This window comes from Calliphora vicina, chromosome 4 (genome assembly GCF_958450345.1).
Source record: "Calliphora vicina chromosome 4, idCalVici1.1, whole genome shotgun sequence".
Lineage (NCBI taxonomy): Eukaryota > Metazoa > Arthropoda > Insecta > Diptera > Calliphoridae > Calliphora > Calliphora vicina.
The window spans coordinates 111,231,962-111,252,744 of record NC_088783.1 but is presented as its reverse complement, the minus strand read 5'-3'; the positions used below and the strand labels follow the sequence as shown (position 1 = coordinate 111,252,744).

Genomic DNA, 20,783 nt, shown 5'->3' with positions numbered 1-20,783 from the left:
CTCCCTTCTTTGGGATCTTTAACACTATGCTTAGAAGGTGCGGATGAATGAGTAGATTATTTTGGCGGTTATTATGACAGTCTGCCTTTAATAACTCAGCAAATATTCCAGCTACACCAGGTGTTTTATTGGATTTACGGCTATTGATAGAGTTTGTGATTTCATCTAAGGGAAATCGTCGGGAGCTAATCAAGCTGCAATTCAAAGCGTTTGCAAGCAGCATTGAATTGAAGCTGAGAGACCTTGAAAGACGATTTTGTATATGGGAAATGCTGCTTGAACGCTATAAAATAAAATAATTTTGCACCGAATCATTACTTGCAATGAAAAATTTATCCATTACAATAACCCGAAGCTTAAGAGATCGTATGTGAAGCCCGGACAACCAGCTGAGTCGACACCAAAGTCAAATATCCATGGAGATAAGGTAATGTTCTGTATTTTATGGTAGCAAAAGTGTCCTATCTATTATGAGCTGCTAAAATCTGACCAGATCATCACTGGGAACCTGTATCTAACGCAAATGTTTCGTTTGAAGCGAGCATTGACCGAAAATCGCCCAGAATATGCGGCCAGACATGAAACAGTAATATTCCATCATGACAACGCTCGGCCACATGTTGCAATACCTGTTAAAAAGACCAGTCTGACTAATATTTGTTTCGATCGATGTAGAACATTCTCTTTGGGATACGATTCACTTTGGAACATAGTATCCGATATTGGCTTGATTTGTTCTTGGCCTCAAAAGATGATCAGTTCTTTTGCCTCGGAATCCATTTGTTGCCAGAAAGATGGTAAAAGGTCATAGCTAACAATGGCCAATACTTTGAATACATTTATATTGTATTTAAATTTTTAAATATTATAAAAGATTACACTTCTTTTGATCATTATAAAAGATTAATCCTTTTTTGATATTCCAAATTTTAAGTAAAAATTATGATCAGTTATATTTCAATTGGCCTCATCATTGTAAAAACTTATTTAACATCGACATGCTGGTTTTCTTTATGTAAATATTTTCTACTTCATATTTGAAAGCCATATTATGCTAAACAAAAAACGTAATTTTGATTTATTAGTGTAAAAAAAAAATATATTGTTGTAAATTATTCAACCCAATTATGAATAAAAAATCCTCAGGAGTTTTTTCCCTCTTCTCATTATCAAAATTGAATTTGAATATGACAAATGCAAAAACACCCCTGGATTTTTTATTCATAATGAGGCTGATTATGTATTAAATTAATTATTTTTTTTCCTTAAAAGCTTTTTTTAAACATTATAAACTTTTAATTTCAGTATCTTTAAAATATTTAACAAATTTGTTTTTAATGTATATATTTTTTTAACATTTCTTTGATAATTGAAATTTAAATTAATATTTTCTGTTAAAAATCTACTATTTCCCCTAATCCCTTACAAATAATTTAAAAAAAATACTTCCGTTTAATTCTCACCCCCCATCTGGCATCTCTTTACCAACATTTTAGTATATCTGTAAAAATTTCCCCGTATTAAAACAAAATTTCCCTCATACAACAAATTCTTGCTTATTACCTTTTGCTCACATTTTCTCCATTGCCTTATACACAAAAATATAGTCGTCTCTTTCTAACTTGTAGAAGTTAAGGCAAATTCTTAATATATTTCTATTTTTTCCAACTATCCCTATATGATATTGTTTTTGTTGTTGTTTTAGTTTGTTTGGTTTTGTTTATTTCACATCGTCTGCACAAAAATGTTGTGGTTGTTGTTGCCGATTTTCTGGATACAAGCAAACACAAACAAACGAACTAACGAACGAACGAACGTGCATACATCCATGCGAACATGGATAAAATGAAAAATTTTTACTTGCAGTTGTTGTAGTTGTTGTTTTAGGTTTGTTTTTTTTTTCTGTTGTTTTGCGTATGTTGTTCTTTTGGTGTGCGCTCTGTTCTGTGAGTTCTGTAGAATTTTCTTATAAAACAGCGTGCATAGCAACCGAACAGACAGACGACCACGATAGACAGACAAATGTCCGATGATGTTAATGTTTTATTAGAGGAAAGGAAAATCATTTCTATTTACATAAATTAAATTAGTCATAAAATTAATAAGGATAATTAATTAGTAGAGATTAAAGATCTGTATGGAAATTTGTTTTTCTTTTATGTCTCATTTTCATTAATTAATTTTTTAGGTTCTGTTTTTTGATTGGTTGCTGATGCTAGGTTTTCTGTGCTGCAGCAGTGCTGCTAACTATTTAATTTAAAAAAGCTCTAGAACATAAAAAAGCTCTAATTTAGCTTGAAAATTGTTTAAAACTTATTTTTCATGGCAAAATTTCGTTGTTTTCCTTGATTTTTATAAAGATTTTATTAAATAGTAATAAATATTGTAATATTTAAGGGATTTTTCTTTACTATTCCTAATAAAATTTCTTTTAAATGCCTAAATAACAGAAAAAAGCTGTAATTTTTCCTAGAAAAATTAAAAAAAGATTTTTTCATGGACATTTTTCCTTTTAACTTGATTTTTGTTATAATTTTTCAAAAATGAAATAAATTTTTCCAAAAATTTCTTAGTATTATTGGAAAAAGTTGAAATTTTGTTTATGAAATTTAATTATTTTCTATTAATACTAAATCTGGGGTTTATACTAAGCTGCATTAAGGTATATTCTTTTAAAAAATTTAAAAAACATTTAACAAATGTCTTTAAAATTATAAAAGCGTAAAAGTGTTTCATTTTTCTTTAAAAAAAAATTAAAAAATCAATGAAAATTGCATTTCTAATCTTAAATATTACTGAATCCTGCACTTTTAATTCAAAATCGTAAAAACTACGAGTTAAAAAAAATATTTTTTTTTTAACAAAATGGTGAAATTTCAATTAGAATGGTTCATCCTAGGCTTAAATATAGCAGCTTTTAAACCAATTTACTGATAAGAAAACTCCTTATCTATTTATATTTAAAGATTTGTAATAATTACACAAATAATAGAGAAGATGTAAAGAAGTTTTTACAAAAAAATGTATGAATTTTTTTTAAATTAAATATTAAAGTTTGTTGCTCTATCAAGCAACCTGTGTTTAAAATAAACAGCTCTATAAACTATATTAAGAAAGTCTAACTTATTATCTATTTTTGTTCCCAATTTTGTAAGGATTGCATCAGAATTATAGAAGTTATATTTAAACGAAAATGTATATTCAAAAAATTGTTCACAAACGAGATGCTCAACTTTGACACCATCGGGTACATACTGTGTTTAAAATATAGCGCTGTACAAACAATATTCTGAAAGCTTAACTCTCCCTCTAATATTTTTGCAAGATTGGTACAGATCGGCTGAGTTATATAGAAGTTGTATCATTATAGATTTGTATAATTTTCAAACAAAAAGTTTTTCCCACACAAAATAGTGAACTTTGGCTCACTGTAGCTCAAGGTGTATTTAAACTGGAGTGTTGTAGAAACCATATTCTGAAAGCTTAACTCCTCTGCTATTGTTGTTATATGTTTTGTTCAGATCGCGCCAGAATTATTAATGTTATATTTAAACATATATCTATATCCCAAAAAAATTTCACAATCAACATGTTCAACTTTGGCACAATATAACTCATTCTGTGATTTAAATTGATAGCTCTGTAAACCTGATTCTCAAAGCTTAACTAATCCTCTATTATTCCTCCATGTTTTGTACTAATCGCCTTATTAATATAGAAGTTATATGTTTTTAAAAAATACCTCAATATTTATAAAATTTTGCATTCAAAAAGTTGTTTCCCAATAAAATGGTCAACTTTGGCCCACATTAGCTTAAGCTGTACTTTAACTGGACAGCCCTGAAAACATTATTTTAAAACCTTATTTTTTTGGTTATTGTTTTCAAAAGTTTTGAACAGATCGCTTTAGAATTATTAAAGTTATATATAATAAAAGATTTACATCCAAAAAGTTTAACAAAAACGAGATTTCTAACTTTGTCCTACTGTCCGGCAGCCTGTGCTTAAAATTCAAAACTCTACAAATAATATTCTGAAAGCTTAAGAACTCCTTTAATTATATTTCAAGTTTAGTTGTGATCGCACTAACGATATAGAAGTTCGTGCGATTTTATTTTTGCAAAATTTTAATCCAAACAGTTTTTCACTAAGAAAAATAGTCAACTTTGGAACACTGTAGCTTCCAAAGTTTTCAAATAAAACAGATTTGTAAACAATGGTTTAAAAGCTAAACACAACAGCTATTGATATTACATGTATTATTTTAATAGCGCGAATAATATGGAAGTTGTAAATAAATTAATTGATTTTGCTGAAATTTTCATTAAAAACTTTTTTTTAATAAAATGGTTAATTTTGGCATACTATAGCTCCTAAAGTTTTCAAATAAGACAGATTTGTAAACAATTTATTAAAAGCTTAACTCCATTTCTATAAATGTTCCAAGTTTTGTTTTAATATCGCTAATAATATAGAAGTTGTAAATAAATTACTTGATTTTGCTGAAATTTTCATTAAAACCATTTTTCCTAAAAAAATGGTTCATTTTGGCATACTGTAACTCTTTTTGTTTTTAAACTACATATTTCTGTAAATAATATTCTGAAAGCTTAACTCCTCTTCTATTGTTGTTCCAAGTTTTCTTTTAATAGCTTGAATAATATAGAAGTTGTATACAAATTAATTGATTTTGCAGAAATTGTCATTAAAAAGTATGTCCTTAATAAAATGGTTCATTTTGGCACAATGTAGCTCTTTATGTTTTTAAACTACATTGTTTTAAAAATAATAATCTGAAAGCTTAACTTGTCTTCTATTAATGTTCCAAGTTTTGTTTTAATAGCTTGAATAGTATAGAAGTTGTAAATAAATTAATTGATTTTGCAGAATTTTTTATTAAAAAGTGTGTCCTTAATAAAATGGTTCATTTTGGCACACTGTAGCTCATTGTGTTTTTAAACTACATATTTCTTTAAATATTAATCTGAAAGCTTAACTCCTTTTCTATTAATATTCCAAGTTTTGTTCCAATAGCTTGTGTAATACCGAAGTTATATACAAAAACTTCACAGAATAGTTGTCAAAAGTTGTTAATATTAGGGTACCCCACTATGGCATGGTGAAGCTCAGCCTGTCCTTAAATTAAAGAGTTCTTTAAATAATATTCTGAGAGCTTATTCCATTTGCTATTAATATTACAAGTTATATTCTAAAAGCTCATGTAACTCTGAAGTTTTATATAAAAAATCATTGAATATTTGTAAAAAAAACTATTTTTTTAGGGTATGCAACTTTGGCCCTATGTAGCTTCAATTGCTTAAATGTGCTAACTTTTAAAATAATATATTACGAAAGCTTAACTCATTTTCTATTAATGTTCCAGGTTTTGTTCTAATAGCTCTTATAATACAGAAGTTGTATATAAAAAATCATAGAATGTTCGTAAAAAGTTGCTTACAACTTTGGCACAGTGTTGCTGAATCTGTCTTTAAACTAAACTAACGTTTAAATATAATTTTGAAAGCGTAACTCCTTCTGTGTTGATGTTGCAAGTTTTGTTGTAATAGCTTTTGAGATACAGAAGTTGTGTATAAAAAATCATTGAATATTTGGAAAAGGTGGCTCACATTAGTGTATCCAACTTTGGCATAGTGTAGCTGAATCTGTCTTTAAGTAAAATTGCCGTTTAAATAATATTACGAAAGCCTAACTCCTTCTGTATTTATGCAGAAAGTTTTGTTCTAATGGCCTTTGTGATACAGAAGTTGTGTATATAAAAAATCATGGAATATTTGTAAAAAGTTGCTCACATTAGTGTATCCAACTTTGGAACAGTGTAGCTGAATTGGTCTTTAAACTAAACTACCGTTTAAATATAATTTCGAAAGCCTAACTCCTTCTGTATTGATGTTACACATTTTGTTCTAATAGCTCTTGAGCTCTTTGTTCTAATGGCCTTTGTGATACAGAAGTTGTGTATATAAAAAATCATTGAATATTTGAAAAAAGTTGCTCACATTAGTATATCCAACTTTGGCACAGTGTAGCTGAATCTGTCTTTAAACTAAACTGCCGTTTAAATATAATTTCGAAAGCTTAACTCCTTCTGTATTTATGTAGCAAGTTTTGTTGTAATAGCTTTTGAGATACAGAAGTTGTGTATAAAAAATCATGAAATATTTGTAAAAAGTTGCTCACATTAGTGTATCCAACTTTGGCACAGTGTAGCTGAATCGGTCTTTAAACTAAACTACCGTTTAAATATAATTTCGAAAGCCTAACTCCTCCTGTATTGATCTTGCAAGTTTTGTTGTAATAGCTTTTGAGATACCGAAGTTGTGTATAAAAAATCATTGAATGTTCGTAAAAAGTTGCTTACATTAGTGTAACCAACTTTGGCACAGTGTAGCTGAATCTGTCTTTAAGTAAAATTGCCGTTTAAATAATATTGCGAAAGCCTAACTCCTTCTGTATTTATGTAGCAAGTTTTGTTATAATAGCTTTTGTGATACAGAAGTTGTGTATAAAAAATCATGGAATATTTGGAAAAGGTTGCTCACATTAGTGTATCCAACTTTGGCACAGTGTAGCTGAATCTGTCTTTAAGTAAAATTGCCGTTTAAATGAGATTGCGAAAGCCTAACTCCTTCTGTATTTATATATCAAGTTTTGTTCTAATAGCTTTTGTTATACAGAAGTTGTGTATAAAAATATTTGAATATTTATAAAAAAAAGTTGCTCACATTAGTGTATCCAACTTTGGCACAGTGTAGCGACTGTTACTTAAAATTTATATATTTTAAGAAACTATATTCTGAAAGGTTAACTGCTCCTCTATTCATATTCGAAGTTTTGTACCGATTGGACGATTTATATGAAAGTTATATAGCTATATATTTAGAAATAATCATTTAATATTTGTAATATTTGACCTCCTGGGTCCTCAATTTTGGAATACAAGGACTAGCCTTATATTAAGACTTGTTTAATCTGAAGATAATAAATTTAAATATTAACTTTTCCTCTATTAATATTAAAAAAATCAGAACAATCGCTTCATTATTGGTTAAGTTCTTTATAACAGTTAAGGTAAAAAATTTTCAAAATTTTAAAATTTTTAAAACATCTTTAAATTGAAACTCTTCAAATAATATTCAATTAAGATTTTGTTTTCATACATTTTATTATTGTTTTTCCATTTTTGTAATATAGTTTTCTTTTTGACTTTTTTTGGTTTATTTTTTTTTATTAATTGATTATCATTTTTGTTTTTTTTTATTTTTATTATTATTTTGTTAAGAAAATATGGTATTTATTTGCTTTTTGTTTGTTTGTTTTTCTTTTAATAATATAATTAACAAATTAATGCAATGATTTTAAAGGTGTGTATGGTTAATGAGTTGAATTTAATTAATTAATATTTTATTGTATTTGATTTTACTTAGAAATTTACATTAAATATGATGACTTTCTTGTAGAAAGTTTAGCTTTCTCAGCTTTTCTTTTAATGATCAAAAACTTGCATTGATTATAAATTTTTTTTCAAAAGGGGGGATTAATAAATAATGTATTTTCTTTAAATATGTTTTCTTATATATTTTTTTATTATATTTTTTTTTTATAAAATAAATCAGTCTATGAAATAAGTTTTTTTTATATATTTTTATTTTAGGGTAAAGGGCTTAAAAGATATTATTAATTTGTGTTAAAGGGGGCATAATATTAAAGGGGGCGTGGCTTTAGTTTGTTAATAAAAGTAGGCGGATTTTGAAAACTAAAAATAAAACTGTAGAACAAGCCCCTTTAAAATAACAAACTTATAAAAAAAAAAATAAATTACGTAGTGTAACTTAAGAAAATCTAAAAATTTAAACTTTGCCAAAAGTAATCGAGAATAATTAAAAAAAAATTTAACGAGTAACCGCTTTAAAATTTTTGAATTAATCAAAAATTTATGTCACAATTCCCTTATTTAGACCTAAATAAATGTAAATCATTAAAAAAAATAAAAAACTGCGAAATAAAAACCGGTTACTTTATTTTTATTAAAGTAACCGGTTTTTAAAAACCCATTACAATAATTTATTTAGAAAAAAAAAAAGTAAATCGTTAAAAATATAAGATAAACTTAAATAAAAACCGGTTACTTAATTTTTATTAGAGTAACCGGGTTCAAAAAACCGGATTCATATATGAAATTTATCAAAAATGTATGTCATAATCAATTTAGATAGAAAAAATAAAATTAATCATTAAACAAATAAAAAAAACATCCAAAATAAAAACCGGTTACTTAATTTTTATTCGGTTAACCGGTTTTCAAAAAAGAAAATATGTGCAAAGAAATTTAAAAACAAATTTTCAAAAATAGAGAGAAAATATAAAAAAATAAATTAAAGTAATCGTTACTCAACTTTAAGTAACCACGAGTAACCGGTTCTAAATCACTTAAATACAAAAAAAAATCTATAAAAATTTAAGAAATCATTGTCCAACTAAAGAAAATCTAGAAATTTAAACATTTCCAAAAGTAAACAAGAATAATTCTAAACAAGTAAGAGTGCTATATTCGGCAGTGCCGAATCTTATATACCCTTCACCAAATTATACTTCAAAATTTTAAATATTTTTAGGTAAACAAAATTTAATTTTTTTTTCAGTTGTTTTTTGAATTTTTTGGAAAAAAAAATTTTTCGATTATTTTAATTTTTTTTTTTTAAATTTAAAATTTTTTTTTTTAAATTTAAAATTTTTTTTTTTTAAATTTAAAAATTTTTTTTTTTAAATTTTAAAATTTTTTTTTTTTTAAATTTTAAAATTTTTTTTTTTTAAATTTTAAAATTTTTTTTTGTTTTTTCAAATTTTTTTTTTTTTAAAAAAAATTCGGGTTCAAAATTTTTTTCCCGATTTTGACCCATTGTAGGTCCAACTTAATATGGTCTTATATACGTCGTTGCAAATGTCTTTGAAATATCTATCATTAGATATCCATATTGTCTATATTAATGTCTTAGTAATCCAGATATAGGTAAAAAAAATAGGTCAAAAATCGAGGTTGTCTTGGTTTTTTCCTCATATCTCAGCCATTTGTGGACCGATTTTGCTGATTTTAAATAGCAAAATTCTCGAAAGCATGTCTGACAGAACTATTGAAGATTTGGATCCTGAAGATATCTGGGGTCTTCAGAAAACTGATTTCAACAGACAGACAGACAGACGGACAGACAGACAGACAGACAGACAGACAGACAGACAGACAGACAGACGGACATGGCTTAATCGACTCTGCTATCTATAAGGATCCAGAATATATATACTTTATAGGGTCGGAAATGAAAAATGTAGAAATTACAAACGGAATGACAAACTTATATATACCCTTCTCACGAAGCTGAAGGGTATAAAAAATTTAACGAGTAACCGCTTTAAAATTTTTGATTTAATCCCCTTATTTAGTTCTAAACGAATGTAAATCATTAAAAAATAATAAGAAAATGGTTAAATAAAAACCGGTTACTTAATTTTTATTAGAGTAACCGGTTTTTAAAAACCCATTACTATAATTTATTTAGTAACAATAAAGTAAATCGTTAAAAGTATCAGATAAACTGCTAAATAAAAACCGGTTACTTAGTTTCTATTGGAGTAACCGGGTTTACAAAAACCGAATTCATATATAAAAAATCAATTTATTAATTTTATACATTAAACTAAGTAACAAAAATTAAAAAAATGGAAAAAAAAATTTAAGTAACCATTTAGGAAAAAAAATTTTAATCGAGTAACCGCTTTTTTCATTTAAAAATTTTTTTTTAATGCAAAACCAAAGCGATTACTTTTTTATAATTTAGATTTTTTGGATTAAAAATGATTAAAGTCGTATTTATAATGAAATTTTCAGAATTTTTACCAAAAACTTTTCCTTAAAATGTGGTTACTTGCCACTATTTGGAACGGTTACTCGTTGTAAATTTGAATATTTCATAAAAATATTGTTTGTAATAAGGTTTAGAGTTAAATTAGTAATAATTTGCATAAGTAACGAGTAACTTTCAAAGTGGTTACTTTTCTACAATTTCTATTATTTTGGTAAAACTTCATACAAATTGTATTAATAATCAAATTTCCAGAATTTGTACAAAAAACTTTTCGTAAAAATGTGGTTACTTGCCTGTATTTGGAACGGTTACTCGTTGTAAATTTGATTATTTCATAAAAATATTGTTTGTTATAAGCTTTAGAGTTAAATTAGTAATAATTTGCATAAGTAACGAGTAACTTTCAAAGTGGTTACTTTTTTATAATTTTGTTGTTTTGCATTAAAATTCATATAAATTTTATTAATAATGAAATTTCCAGAATTTTTATAAAAAACTTTTCCTAAAAATGTGGTTACTTGCCATTATTTTGAACGGTTACTCATTGTAAATTTGATTTTTTCATAAAAATATTGTTTGTAATAAGGTTTAGAGTTAAATTAGTAATAATTTGCATAAGTAACGAGTAACTTTCAAAGTGGTTACTTTTCTACAATTTCTATTATTTGGTATTATTTTGTATTAATAATGAAATTTCAGAATTTTTACCAAAAACTTTTCCTTAAAATGTGGTTACTTGCCACTATTTGGTACGGTTACTCGTTGTAAATTTGATTATTTCATAAAAATATTGTTTGTAATAAGGTTTAGAGTTAAATTAGTAATAATTTGCATAAGTAACGAGTAATTTTTAAAGTGGTTACTTTTCTACAATTTCTATTATTTTGGTAAAACTTCATACAAATTATATTAATAATGAAATTTCCAGAATTTTTACAAAAAGATTTTCCTAAAAATGTGGTTACTTGTCACTATTTGGAACGGTTACTCGTTGTAAATTTCATTATTTCATAAAAATATTGTTTGTTATAAGCTTTAGAGTTAAATTAATAATAATTTGCATAAGTAACGAGTAACTTTCAAAGTGGTTACTTTTCTACCATTTCTATTTTTTTACTTAAAATTGATAAAAATCGTATTTAAAATCAAATTTCCAGAATTTGTACAGAAAACTTTTCCTAAAAATGTGGTTACTTGCCTGTATTTGGAACGGTTACTCGTTGTAAATTTGATTATTTCATAAAAATATTGTTTGTTATAAGCTTTAGAGTTAAATTAGTAATAATTTGCATAAGTAACGAGTAACTTTCAAAGTGGTTACTTTTTTAAAATATCGTTTTTTTGAGTTAAATTCACAAAAATGTTAATAAAATATCTGGGATTTCTACAAAATGTATTGAAAATAACCATATTTATTACTTAAAGTAAATGATTTGGTGTGATACAAAAATAAACATGTTGAATAAATTCAAGTAACCGTTTTGGTTTTAATATAAATACCGCCTAAATGTTTAATTATATTATAATTTAATTTATAAATAAAACTAATTACTAGATTTACAAGCCGATTAAATGGTTTTTAAAACCAAATAATTATTACATATTATTTTAATTAAGTAATCGCTTTTCGAAAACCCCTATTTGACACCCTCTTCTTTTTTGTTTTGGTTTAAGCTTAATTAATTATACTTAAATATTAATACATTTTGTTGCTTAATAATGTTATTTTTCTGAAGTTTTTTTTGTTTGTATACAAATTTAAAAGTAAAACAAGAAAAACCTGTTCAAAATAGCTGCGCTGCAAAGGGGCATTTAAGTGCAACAATGATATGAATGGCCGCCACCACCACTACTGCCGGCCCCATTTGTTGAGGAACCATTCCTTAATATATAATCATTGTGGACCAAAGCATTGGTAGAGGTTTTACTATAGCTGGTTTGCATTTGATGTGAAGAGCTGTTAATCGAATGCATGGTTTTACAGGAAAACTGTCGATGATTGGCCGAGTCCTGGGAAAAAATTGTTTAAACCTTTAGAATTTGTTTTAAAATAGCAATTGCTAGTTTTTAACACCTACCTTGGGCTGTATGGGAAAACAACACCATAAAACAAAGGCCACAAAAGCCACCACCGTGCCCACCAACAATATAAAATCTTCTATGGTCTAAAATTTTTTAAAAAAAATTATAAATTTCATTTACACCAAAATCGATTTGTTTAAATTTGTGAAAATTACTTACCGGCTCTTCGCCCAACAATACATGATTTATTAGATACGAAAAATCATCGAAGGGAGTCATGTTTATTTTAGTTTTCCTTTAGGGACTTTTTTTGATGTTTAAAATTTCTTTTACAATTTAACACAACTTTATTAAAGTATAATTTATTATACCTTTTAATTGCCAATTTCCTAGAATTCTCAGCAACAATAGTTTATTTTATAATAAAAAAAAAATTTCGTAATTGCAATGTCAAATAAGACAACGGTCTTTGATTTTACACTCTCACTCTCTATTTAAATCTTTTTAGCAAAATCCTTTATTTGTTTAAATGTCAGTCTAAGTAATTTGTTATGCTCTCTCACTCTCTTTTGTTGACTCTATTGTCCTGCTGCTCTCTCTAGTAAATGGGGTGTTTTATGTTGTGATTGTCATTGCACTTTTAACAAATAAAAAAAAAAACAAATTGCAACTACAAAAAAATCCTTAGCAACCTTTCTAAATCCTTGTTAATTTAACACTTAATATTTAATTTAAAACAAATTTATTAAATTCATTCTTTTATTTAATGGAAACTTTAAATTATATTTGTTATTGCCTGTTAGTTGCTTTTATATTTTTGTTGCCAAAAATAAATCTCTTTTAAAGAACCTTTGCTTTCAACTGTCAAAATATTAATGTTGCTCTAACAATTAATGTTTAAGGATTCATGTGGCCTGACAGCGGTTGATTTTTAGGGGATGTAAACAAATAAGCAGAGCTGTATTCCTACTGCTTTAGGATATTTTAAAACAGAAATAAATTTAAATCAATGTTGTAAAGAAATTACAAAAACAAATCTGATTTTCATCCATTTTACAGCAATTACCAGTTATTTTCCTAATGGTTACTTTTCTTTAAATTATCTTTTTAAGCAACAAAATTATTTTTACTAAATTTCTTATAATTTTCTAAGCAAATCTAGATATAATTTTTATGTGAATAACGATTACCTAGGCAAAATTAAAGCGGTTACTCGCCTCAAAATCCATAATTTGAGGAAAATAATTTAGGTTCCATAATCTCTAAGTAATTTAAAAACTTTTAAGCTAAGTAACGAGTAATTTTCAAAGTGGTTACTTTTTGGCATATTTGAGTTATTGCCAGAAATTATATAAAAATCGTATTTATTAGCAAATTTCAAGATTTTCTACAAAATAAATTTGCTGAAAAAGTGGTTACTTGTTATTATTTTGAACGGTTACTCGTTCTAAATTTGATAATTTGTAGAAATTTTTTTCGGTTTTATAATCTCTAAGTAATTTAAAAACTTTCAAGCTAAGTAACGAGTAATTTTCAAAGTGGTTACTTTTTGGCATATTTGAGTTATTGCCAGAAATTTTATTTAAATTGTATTTATTAGCAAATTTCAAAATTTTCCACAAAATAATTTTGTTGAAAAAGTGGTTACTTGTTATTATTTTGAACGGTTACTCGTTCTAAATTTGAGTTATTGTCAGAAATTCTATATAAATCTTGTTTATTAGCAGATTTCGAGATTTTTTACAAAATAAATTTGTTGAATAAGTGGTTACTTGCTATTATTTTGAACGGTTACTCGTTCTAAATTTGATAATTCCATAAAAACCGTGTTGGTTGTATAATCTCTAAGCAATTTAAAAACTTTCAAGCTAAGTAACGAGTAACTTTCAAAGTGGTTACTTTTTGGCTATTTTGAGTTATTGTCAGAAATTTTGTATAAATCGTATTTATTAGCAGATTTCAAGATTTTCTGCAAAATAAATTTGCTGAAAAAGTGGTTACTTGCTAATATTTTGAACGGTTACTCGTTCCAAACATGGTAATTTTTTAAAATTCTTTTATGTAAAAATATTTAGTGTCCAATTATTAACAATTCACATGGGTAGCGAGTAGTTTTTAAAGTGGTTACTTTTCAGAAATTCCAGTTTTTGGAAACAAATTTTATAATTCATCAAATTATTATGGATTTCTATAAATATCATGACCATTTGTTCAAGAAATTAATGATTTCTTAGCAGAAATATAAGTGGTTACTCGTTTTAAATTTAAAATGTGTATATTAAAGTCACATTTATTTAATTTTAATGAAATTTTACCATGTTTAAGCTAAAAATGGGAAAAATTTTTAAGTGGTTACTTTTCTGCAGTTTTGATTGCAGATAAAAAATGTTTTGTGCAATGTATTTCTCTTAATTTTATGATAAACGCTTCCTTTAGTCTTGGATGAAAAACCGGATACTTAGCTGATTTTTAAGCGGTTACTCGTTAAAAAATGCATTATTATTGGTAAATAATTGTGTTAGAGTGGTCCTAAATAAATTAAAAACACATTTAGTAGAAGTAACGAGTTATTATCAAAGTGGTTACTTTTTGTTAATTTCAAGTTTTGCTAAAAAATTTTGTTCAAAAACAGTTTGTTGTAAATTTTCAAGTACTTCTGTAAAGATTTTTAGTGGAAAAAGTGATTACTTAAGTTGAATTCAAACGGTTACTCGTTTAAAATTTTATAATTTCTTTAAAAATGTATGTTGAGTAAGGTTAGGAGTTAATTTAGAAACGTTTGGCCTAAGTAACGAGTAATTTTTGAAGTGGTTACTTTTTGTGATTTTTGGGATTTTGCTGAAAATTTTATGTATTTTTAGTTTTTTTTAATTTCTTATGTATTTTAGCAACAAATTCTAGTGGAAAAAGTGATTACTTAAGTTAAATTCAAACGGTTACTCGTTTAAAATTTTATAATTTCTAAAAAATTATGTCAGCAATGCTTTTAAAACTTGATTTGGAAATATTTGCATAAGTAACGAGTGATTTTCAAAGTGGTTACTTTTGGTATTTTTAGGTTTTTATGAGAAAAATTTACAAAATTCTTATTTTTATGAGGTTTAAAGCAGATTTAAGAGGTTTTGTAGTTAAATATTTATGGTTTAGGTTATTTTTAAAAACGGTTACTTGTGTAAATTTAATAAATTTCCAATTTTTTTCTTTAGTTTATCTATGTTTCTTTGTCTGTAAGTACTCAACCGGCTTTGAAATTGACCTTCAACATTTTGCGGTCAATCACTTCTAATAAACTTTTAATAAATAACAACAATGCAATAGTTTTTTTTATTTTTTAATATTTTTTTCGGTTTTTTAAAAATCGTTTGTTTTATTTGTCTGTCTTAATACTAAATAACAATAAATTCTTAGACTAACACAAAAATTTAATCAAAATTTAAAATTACAAGCGTATACAAAAATAAAAAAATAAGAATAATTTACAAGAAATGTAAGCATGATTCACATACAAAACTCAAACTTGAGTATAGTTATGAATTCAATGGAAAAATTAAAATAAATTTAAAACAACTTAAACATTTGTTTAAACTTTAAAGGCTAAGGTTTTGGTAGACATTAGTTTTTTTTTCCTTCTTTAAATTAAAATAAATTATAGTCTGTATAAACTAATAAATTACTAACTAAAATTGTACATTAATTTGCGTTTTTTTGTTAAAAAAAAGACGTTATATTTGGTTTTCAAAAAAATGTTCTTAAGAAAAAGCTTCTTTTCGTTTCGTGTTGTTTTGTGGAGGTTTTTTTAAAAAAGATTTAAAATCTTGTTTTCTCTTTATAACTAAACAGTCTTAATTTATAAGTATTTGTTTGTTTTTAATTAAATAATTTCTAAATTATTTAAATACTAGAATTAGTTTGAATTTAACTACATTGTTTGGGGAAGAATACATTCATTTCGATTAGAATTTGTAAAACGATAAAGACAACATAGACGATGAAGAGCAGAAGACCCACTCTCTTGGTGAGACGATAACCACTCAAGCTGAGGCCTATGAAGAGAGTTATGGTACACAGCATGAGTATTAAAATACTGTATTCAATGCCTTGAGCGGCAATTTTGATTTTGTTGGAGCCATCAGTCATGCCATAGTTCATGCAATTCTTGATAAACCATGGCACACCCAAGGATAGCAAAATGGCCAAGGAATTGGCACCCAAGGAGTTGGAGACACCAATACCACTTTCACCTGGAAGATAAAGAAAATTAAAAATATAATACTAATGTGAAATATTGATTTTTTTCAAAAGATTTTTTAAATTTTTTTTTGTAAAATAATGATTACTTAAACATAATTTGAACGGTTACTCGCTTAAAATCTTGAAATTTTTAGAAATTTGCTTTTGTTTTACAATTGTAAATAAATTCTAAGATGTTTGGGGTAAGTAACGAGTAATTTTCAAAATGGTTACTTTTTGGTAAATCTGAATTTAGGTCCAATATTTTATAATTAATGGATTTCTTTTGATTTTTTAAAGAAATCTTCATAAATTGTTTGGTGTAATAATGATTACTTAAATGAAATTTAAGCGGTTACTCGCTTAAAATCTCAAAATTTTTACGAAACTATTAATGTTATATAATTACAAATAAATTCTAAGGAGTTTGGGTGAAGTAACGAGTAATTTTGAAAATGGTTACTTTTTGGTAATTCTGATTTTAGATCAAAAATTTTATAACTAATGGATTTCTTTTGAAGTTCTATGGAAATTACCATAAGTTTTTGGGTGAAAAACCGATTACTTAAACAAAATTTAAACGGTTACTCGCTTAAAATCTTGAAATTTTTAGAAATTTGCTTTTGTTTTACAATTGTAAATAAATTCTAAGATGTTTGGGGTAAGTAACGAGTAATTTTCAAAATGGTTACTTTTTGGTAAAACTGAATTTAGGTCCAATATTTTATAATTAATGGATTTCTTTTGATTTTTTAATGAAATCACCATAATTTGCTTGGTGAAATAACGATTACTTAAACGAAATTTAAGCGGTTACTCGCTTAAAATCTCAAAATTTTTAGAAAACTATTAATGTTATATAATTACAAATAAATTCTAAGACGTTTGGGGTAAGTAACGAGTAATTTTCAAAATGGTTACTTTTTGGTAATTCTGATTTTAGATCAAATATTTTATAACTAATGGATTTCTTTTGAATTTCTATGGAAATTATCATAAGTTTTTGTATGAAAAACCGATTACTTAAACAAAATTTAAACGGTTACTCGCTTAAAATCTCAAAATTTTTAGAAAACTATTAATGTTATATAATTACAAATAAATTCTAAGACGTTTGGGCTAAGTAACGAGTAATTTTTAAAATGGTTACTTTTTGGTAAATCTGAATTTAGATCAAAAATTTTATAACTAATGGATTTCTTTTAAATTTCTATGGAAATTACCATACGTTTTTTGTTGAAATAACGATTACTTAATCCCAGTTTAAGCGGTTACTCGCTTAAAATCTTGAAATTTTTAGAAATTTGCTTTTGTTTTACAATTGTAAATAAATTCTAAGATATTTAGGGGAAGTAACGAGTAATTTTCAAAATGGTTACTTTTTGGTAAATCTGAATTTAGATCAAAAATTTTATAACTAATAGATTTCTTTTGAAGTTCTATGGAAATTACCATAAGTTTTTGGGTGAAAAACCGATTACTTATATAAAATTTAAACGGTTACTCGCTTAAAATGTTGAAATTTTTTGAAATTTGCTTTTGTTTTACAATTGTAAATAAATTCTAAGGAGTTTGGGTGAAGTAACGAGTAATTTTCAAAATGGTTACTTTTAGGTAAATCTGAATTTATATCAAATATTTTATAACTAATGGATTTCTTTTCAATTTCTATGGAAATTACCATAAGTTTTTGGGTGAAAACCCGATTACTTAAACAAAATTTAAACGGTTACTCGCTTAAAATCTTGAAATTTTTAGAAATTTGCTTTTGTTTTACAATTGTAAATAAATTCTAAGGAGTTTGGGTTAAGTAACGAGTAATTTTCAAAATGGTTACTTTTTGTTAAATCTGAATTTAGGTCCAATATTTTATAATTAATGGATTTCTTTTAAATTTCTATGGAAATTACCATAAGTTTTTGGGTGAAAAACCGATTACTTAAACAAAATTTAAACGGCTACTCGCTTAAAATATCAAAATTTTTACAAAAGTGCTTATGGTTTCCATTATTATATAACTTCTAAGACGTTTGGGGTAAGTAACGAGTAATTTTCAAAATGGTTACTTTTAGGTAAATCAGAATTTAGGTCAAAAATGGTACAACAATTGGATTTCTTTTGAATATCTATGGAAATTACCATAAGTTTTTTGTTGAAATAACGATTACTTAACCCCAGTTTAAACGGTTACTCGCTTAAAATCTTAAAATTTTTAGAAATTTGCTTATGCTTAGCAATTGTAAATAAATTCTAAGATGTTTAGGAGAGGTAACGAGTAATTTTCAAAATGGTTACTTTTTTGCAAAACTAAAATTAGGTCAAATATTTTGTAATTAATGGATACCTTATGAATTTCTATTGAAAATACCATATTTATTTTATTAAAATAACGATTACTTAAACCAAATTTAAGTGGTTACTCGCTCCAAATTTGAAAATTTTTAAAAAACTTTTAATTTTATGTTATTCTAAATAAATTTTAAGACATTTGTGAAAAGTAACGAGTAATTTAAAAATGGTTACTTTTCTGTAATATTGATTTTTTGTAACTAATTTTTATATTAAAGGATTTCTAATGAATTTCTATTAAAATCATTATAATTTGTTTTGTCAAATAATGGTTACTTAGCAGAAATTTAAGCGGTTACCCGTTTGAAATAACAAAATTCGTAGTAAACAAATTTAATTTCTTTAATGTTTAAGAAATGCAACTAATTCTATGTGGGTTTTAATAAATTTAGGCGAAGTAACGAGTAATTTTCAATGTGGTTACTTTTCGGCTATTTCGATTTTATGTACAAAATTATCTTATTAATGGAATGCTCATGAGTTTCTATGAAAATCAAGATAATTTTTTTGGTCTAATACCGATCCATTAGCTGAGTTTTAAGCGGTTACTCGTTTTAAATATTAAAATATTATGGTTACTTTTAAGTTTTTTGAAGCTTTTCTCCACTTTTACTTACCATTCCTCAACGAAATCACACTTGACACAGCCTCGGGCATAGTGGAGCCGGCAGCCAAAAACGTTAGACCCATAATAATTGTGGGCACATTAATGGCGACACCTTTAAGAAAAAAACAAATGTCTTAAATGCTGCAAAAAGTTTAAGCTTAAAGCTTTTACTTACCAAATGAAGTTAACATCCAGACGATCAGATAGGCATTGACACCAATAGCAATAATACACATTATAAAGGATAAAGGATACAATTTACGATGTTTGGCAGGATGGGGTATGATCATTGTCAAGATAAACTTGAGGGGGAATGTATAGCACCACCAAAATTTCATAAACATAGATTCACCGTGAGGTATGGCGTAGACACTTGTAGGTATTTCCATGGTTTGCTCTTCGCCATCCCCTAAAAGTTAGCAGAACAGATTTAAATTAAGTTAAAGTAGAACAAAAATTAAAAAAGCTTAAAAACTCTCATCAATAAAAAAGCTTTTAATTAAAACGAACTTTCAAAGCTTATTTTTCAACAGCTTAGTTACTAAAGCTTTTTTGCATTTACATTCAATTAAAAGCTGTTCTAAATCAAAGTTTTCTTTTTAACAAATTCTAACTTACAGCTTTTTGAGTGAGTCAAATTCACCCTCGATGACATTGAATTGGTATTTTCGGGCAGATTAATAACAAACAAACCATTTCCGGTCAAGGGATCCTTTTTAGTAATTGGCAATTTACCTTTAGCACTGTTCTCTGGTGGTTCGGTAAGATCTATTTTTTAAAAACGATAAAAATGTTTTAGTAAATGTCTACCAAAGCTTTATAAGAAGACGGAAAATTTACCGTATCTGGTCGAAAAGCAGCAACCCAATTTATCCTCCACAAAGACTCTGATGGCGGGCATAAATTTATTATTGTTAAAAGTAACCAAATAATAAATGAGTAGGAAACCCATCATGACACAGGATTCGGTAAATGTTATTTCACCACCCCAAGCCAAAATGATTAGAATGATGGTGTTGAAACCATATATAAAGCAATCGCGGGCAATAGGCCACCAATCCAGTTGGACGGGCTGAAAAAGAAAACAAAAAATTATAAAAATCATTTATATGGCAATAGAAAAACTTTTTGTTAAAATAAATTTAAAGTGAAAAATTGTATAACTAATGAGTTTCTTATGCAATTTCATGGAAATCTATAAAAAATTTTATAGTCGAATAACGATTACTTAGCATTATTTTAAGAGGTTACCCGTCTTAAATTTTCTAATTTTGAGAAAACTTCATTAGTAGTATAGTTTAAAATGGATTTAATGGATTTTAGACCAAGTAACGAATGATTTTCAAAGTGGTTACTTTTTCCAAATTTTGATTTGAACTGGAAAACTTTATAACAAATAAATTTCTTATGCTTTTTTATTGCAATTCCAATAATTTTTTTAATCGAATAACGATTACTTAGTCGAATTTTAAGCGGTTACTCGCCTAAAATTTAATAATATTGAGAAAACTTCTTTAGTAATGCAATTTAAAATAAATTTAAAGACGTTTGGGATAAGTAACGAATAATTTTCAAAGTGGTTACTTTTTTGCAATACTGATTTTAAGTGAAATATTTTATAACCAATAAATTAATTATACATTTTTATTGCAATTGCAATAATTTTTCTAATCGAATAACGATTACTTAGACGAATT

The 20,783-nt window shown here is 26.2% G+C and overlaps 2 protein-coding genes across 3 annotated transcripts in view; both read right to left on the bottom strand.

Moving 5' to 3' along the window:
* Window positions 1–11,662: 11,662 nt before the first annotated feature.
* Window positions 11,663–12,188, bottom strand: LOC135959124 (uncharacterized). Its single transcript, XM_065510153.1, has 3 exons — window positions 12,120–12,188; window positions 11,957–12,043; window positions 11,663–11,888 (listed from the first exon to the last, which is right to left on the bottom strand). The coding sequence occupies exons 1-3, from the start codon at window positions 12,177–12,179 to the stop codon at window positions 11,691–11,693; spliced, it is 345 nt and encodes a 114-aa protein (XP_065366225.1). The 5' UTR covers window positions 12,180–12,188; the 3' UTR covers window positions 11,663–11,690.
* A 3,424-nt stretch (window positions 12,189–15,612) lies between these two features.
* Window positions 15,613–20,783, bottom strand: part of LOC135958056 (sodium/potassium/calcium exchanger 4) — a 48,222-nt gene continuing 43,051 nt past the window's right edge. For both annotated transcript variants that reach the window (XM_065508920.1, XM_065508921.1), the window contains exons 4-8: window positions 19,927–20,158; window positions 19,705–19,854; window positions 19,262–19,495; window positions 19,097–19,198; window positions 15,613–16,141 (exon numbers count right to left, since the gene is read on the bottom strand). In XM_065508920.1, coding sequence (XP_065364992.1) covers window positions 15,816–16,141; window positions 19,097–19,198; window positions 19,262–19,495; window positions 19,705–19,854; window positions 19,927–20,158 — 1,044 coding nt within the window. In that variant the 3' untranslated portion in view covers window positions 15,613–15,815. The remainder of the gene's footprint in view (window positions 16,142–19,096; window positions 19,199–19,261; window positions 19,496–19,704; window positions 19,855–19,926; window positions 20,159–20,783) is intronic.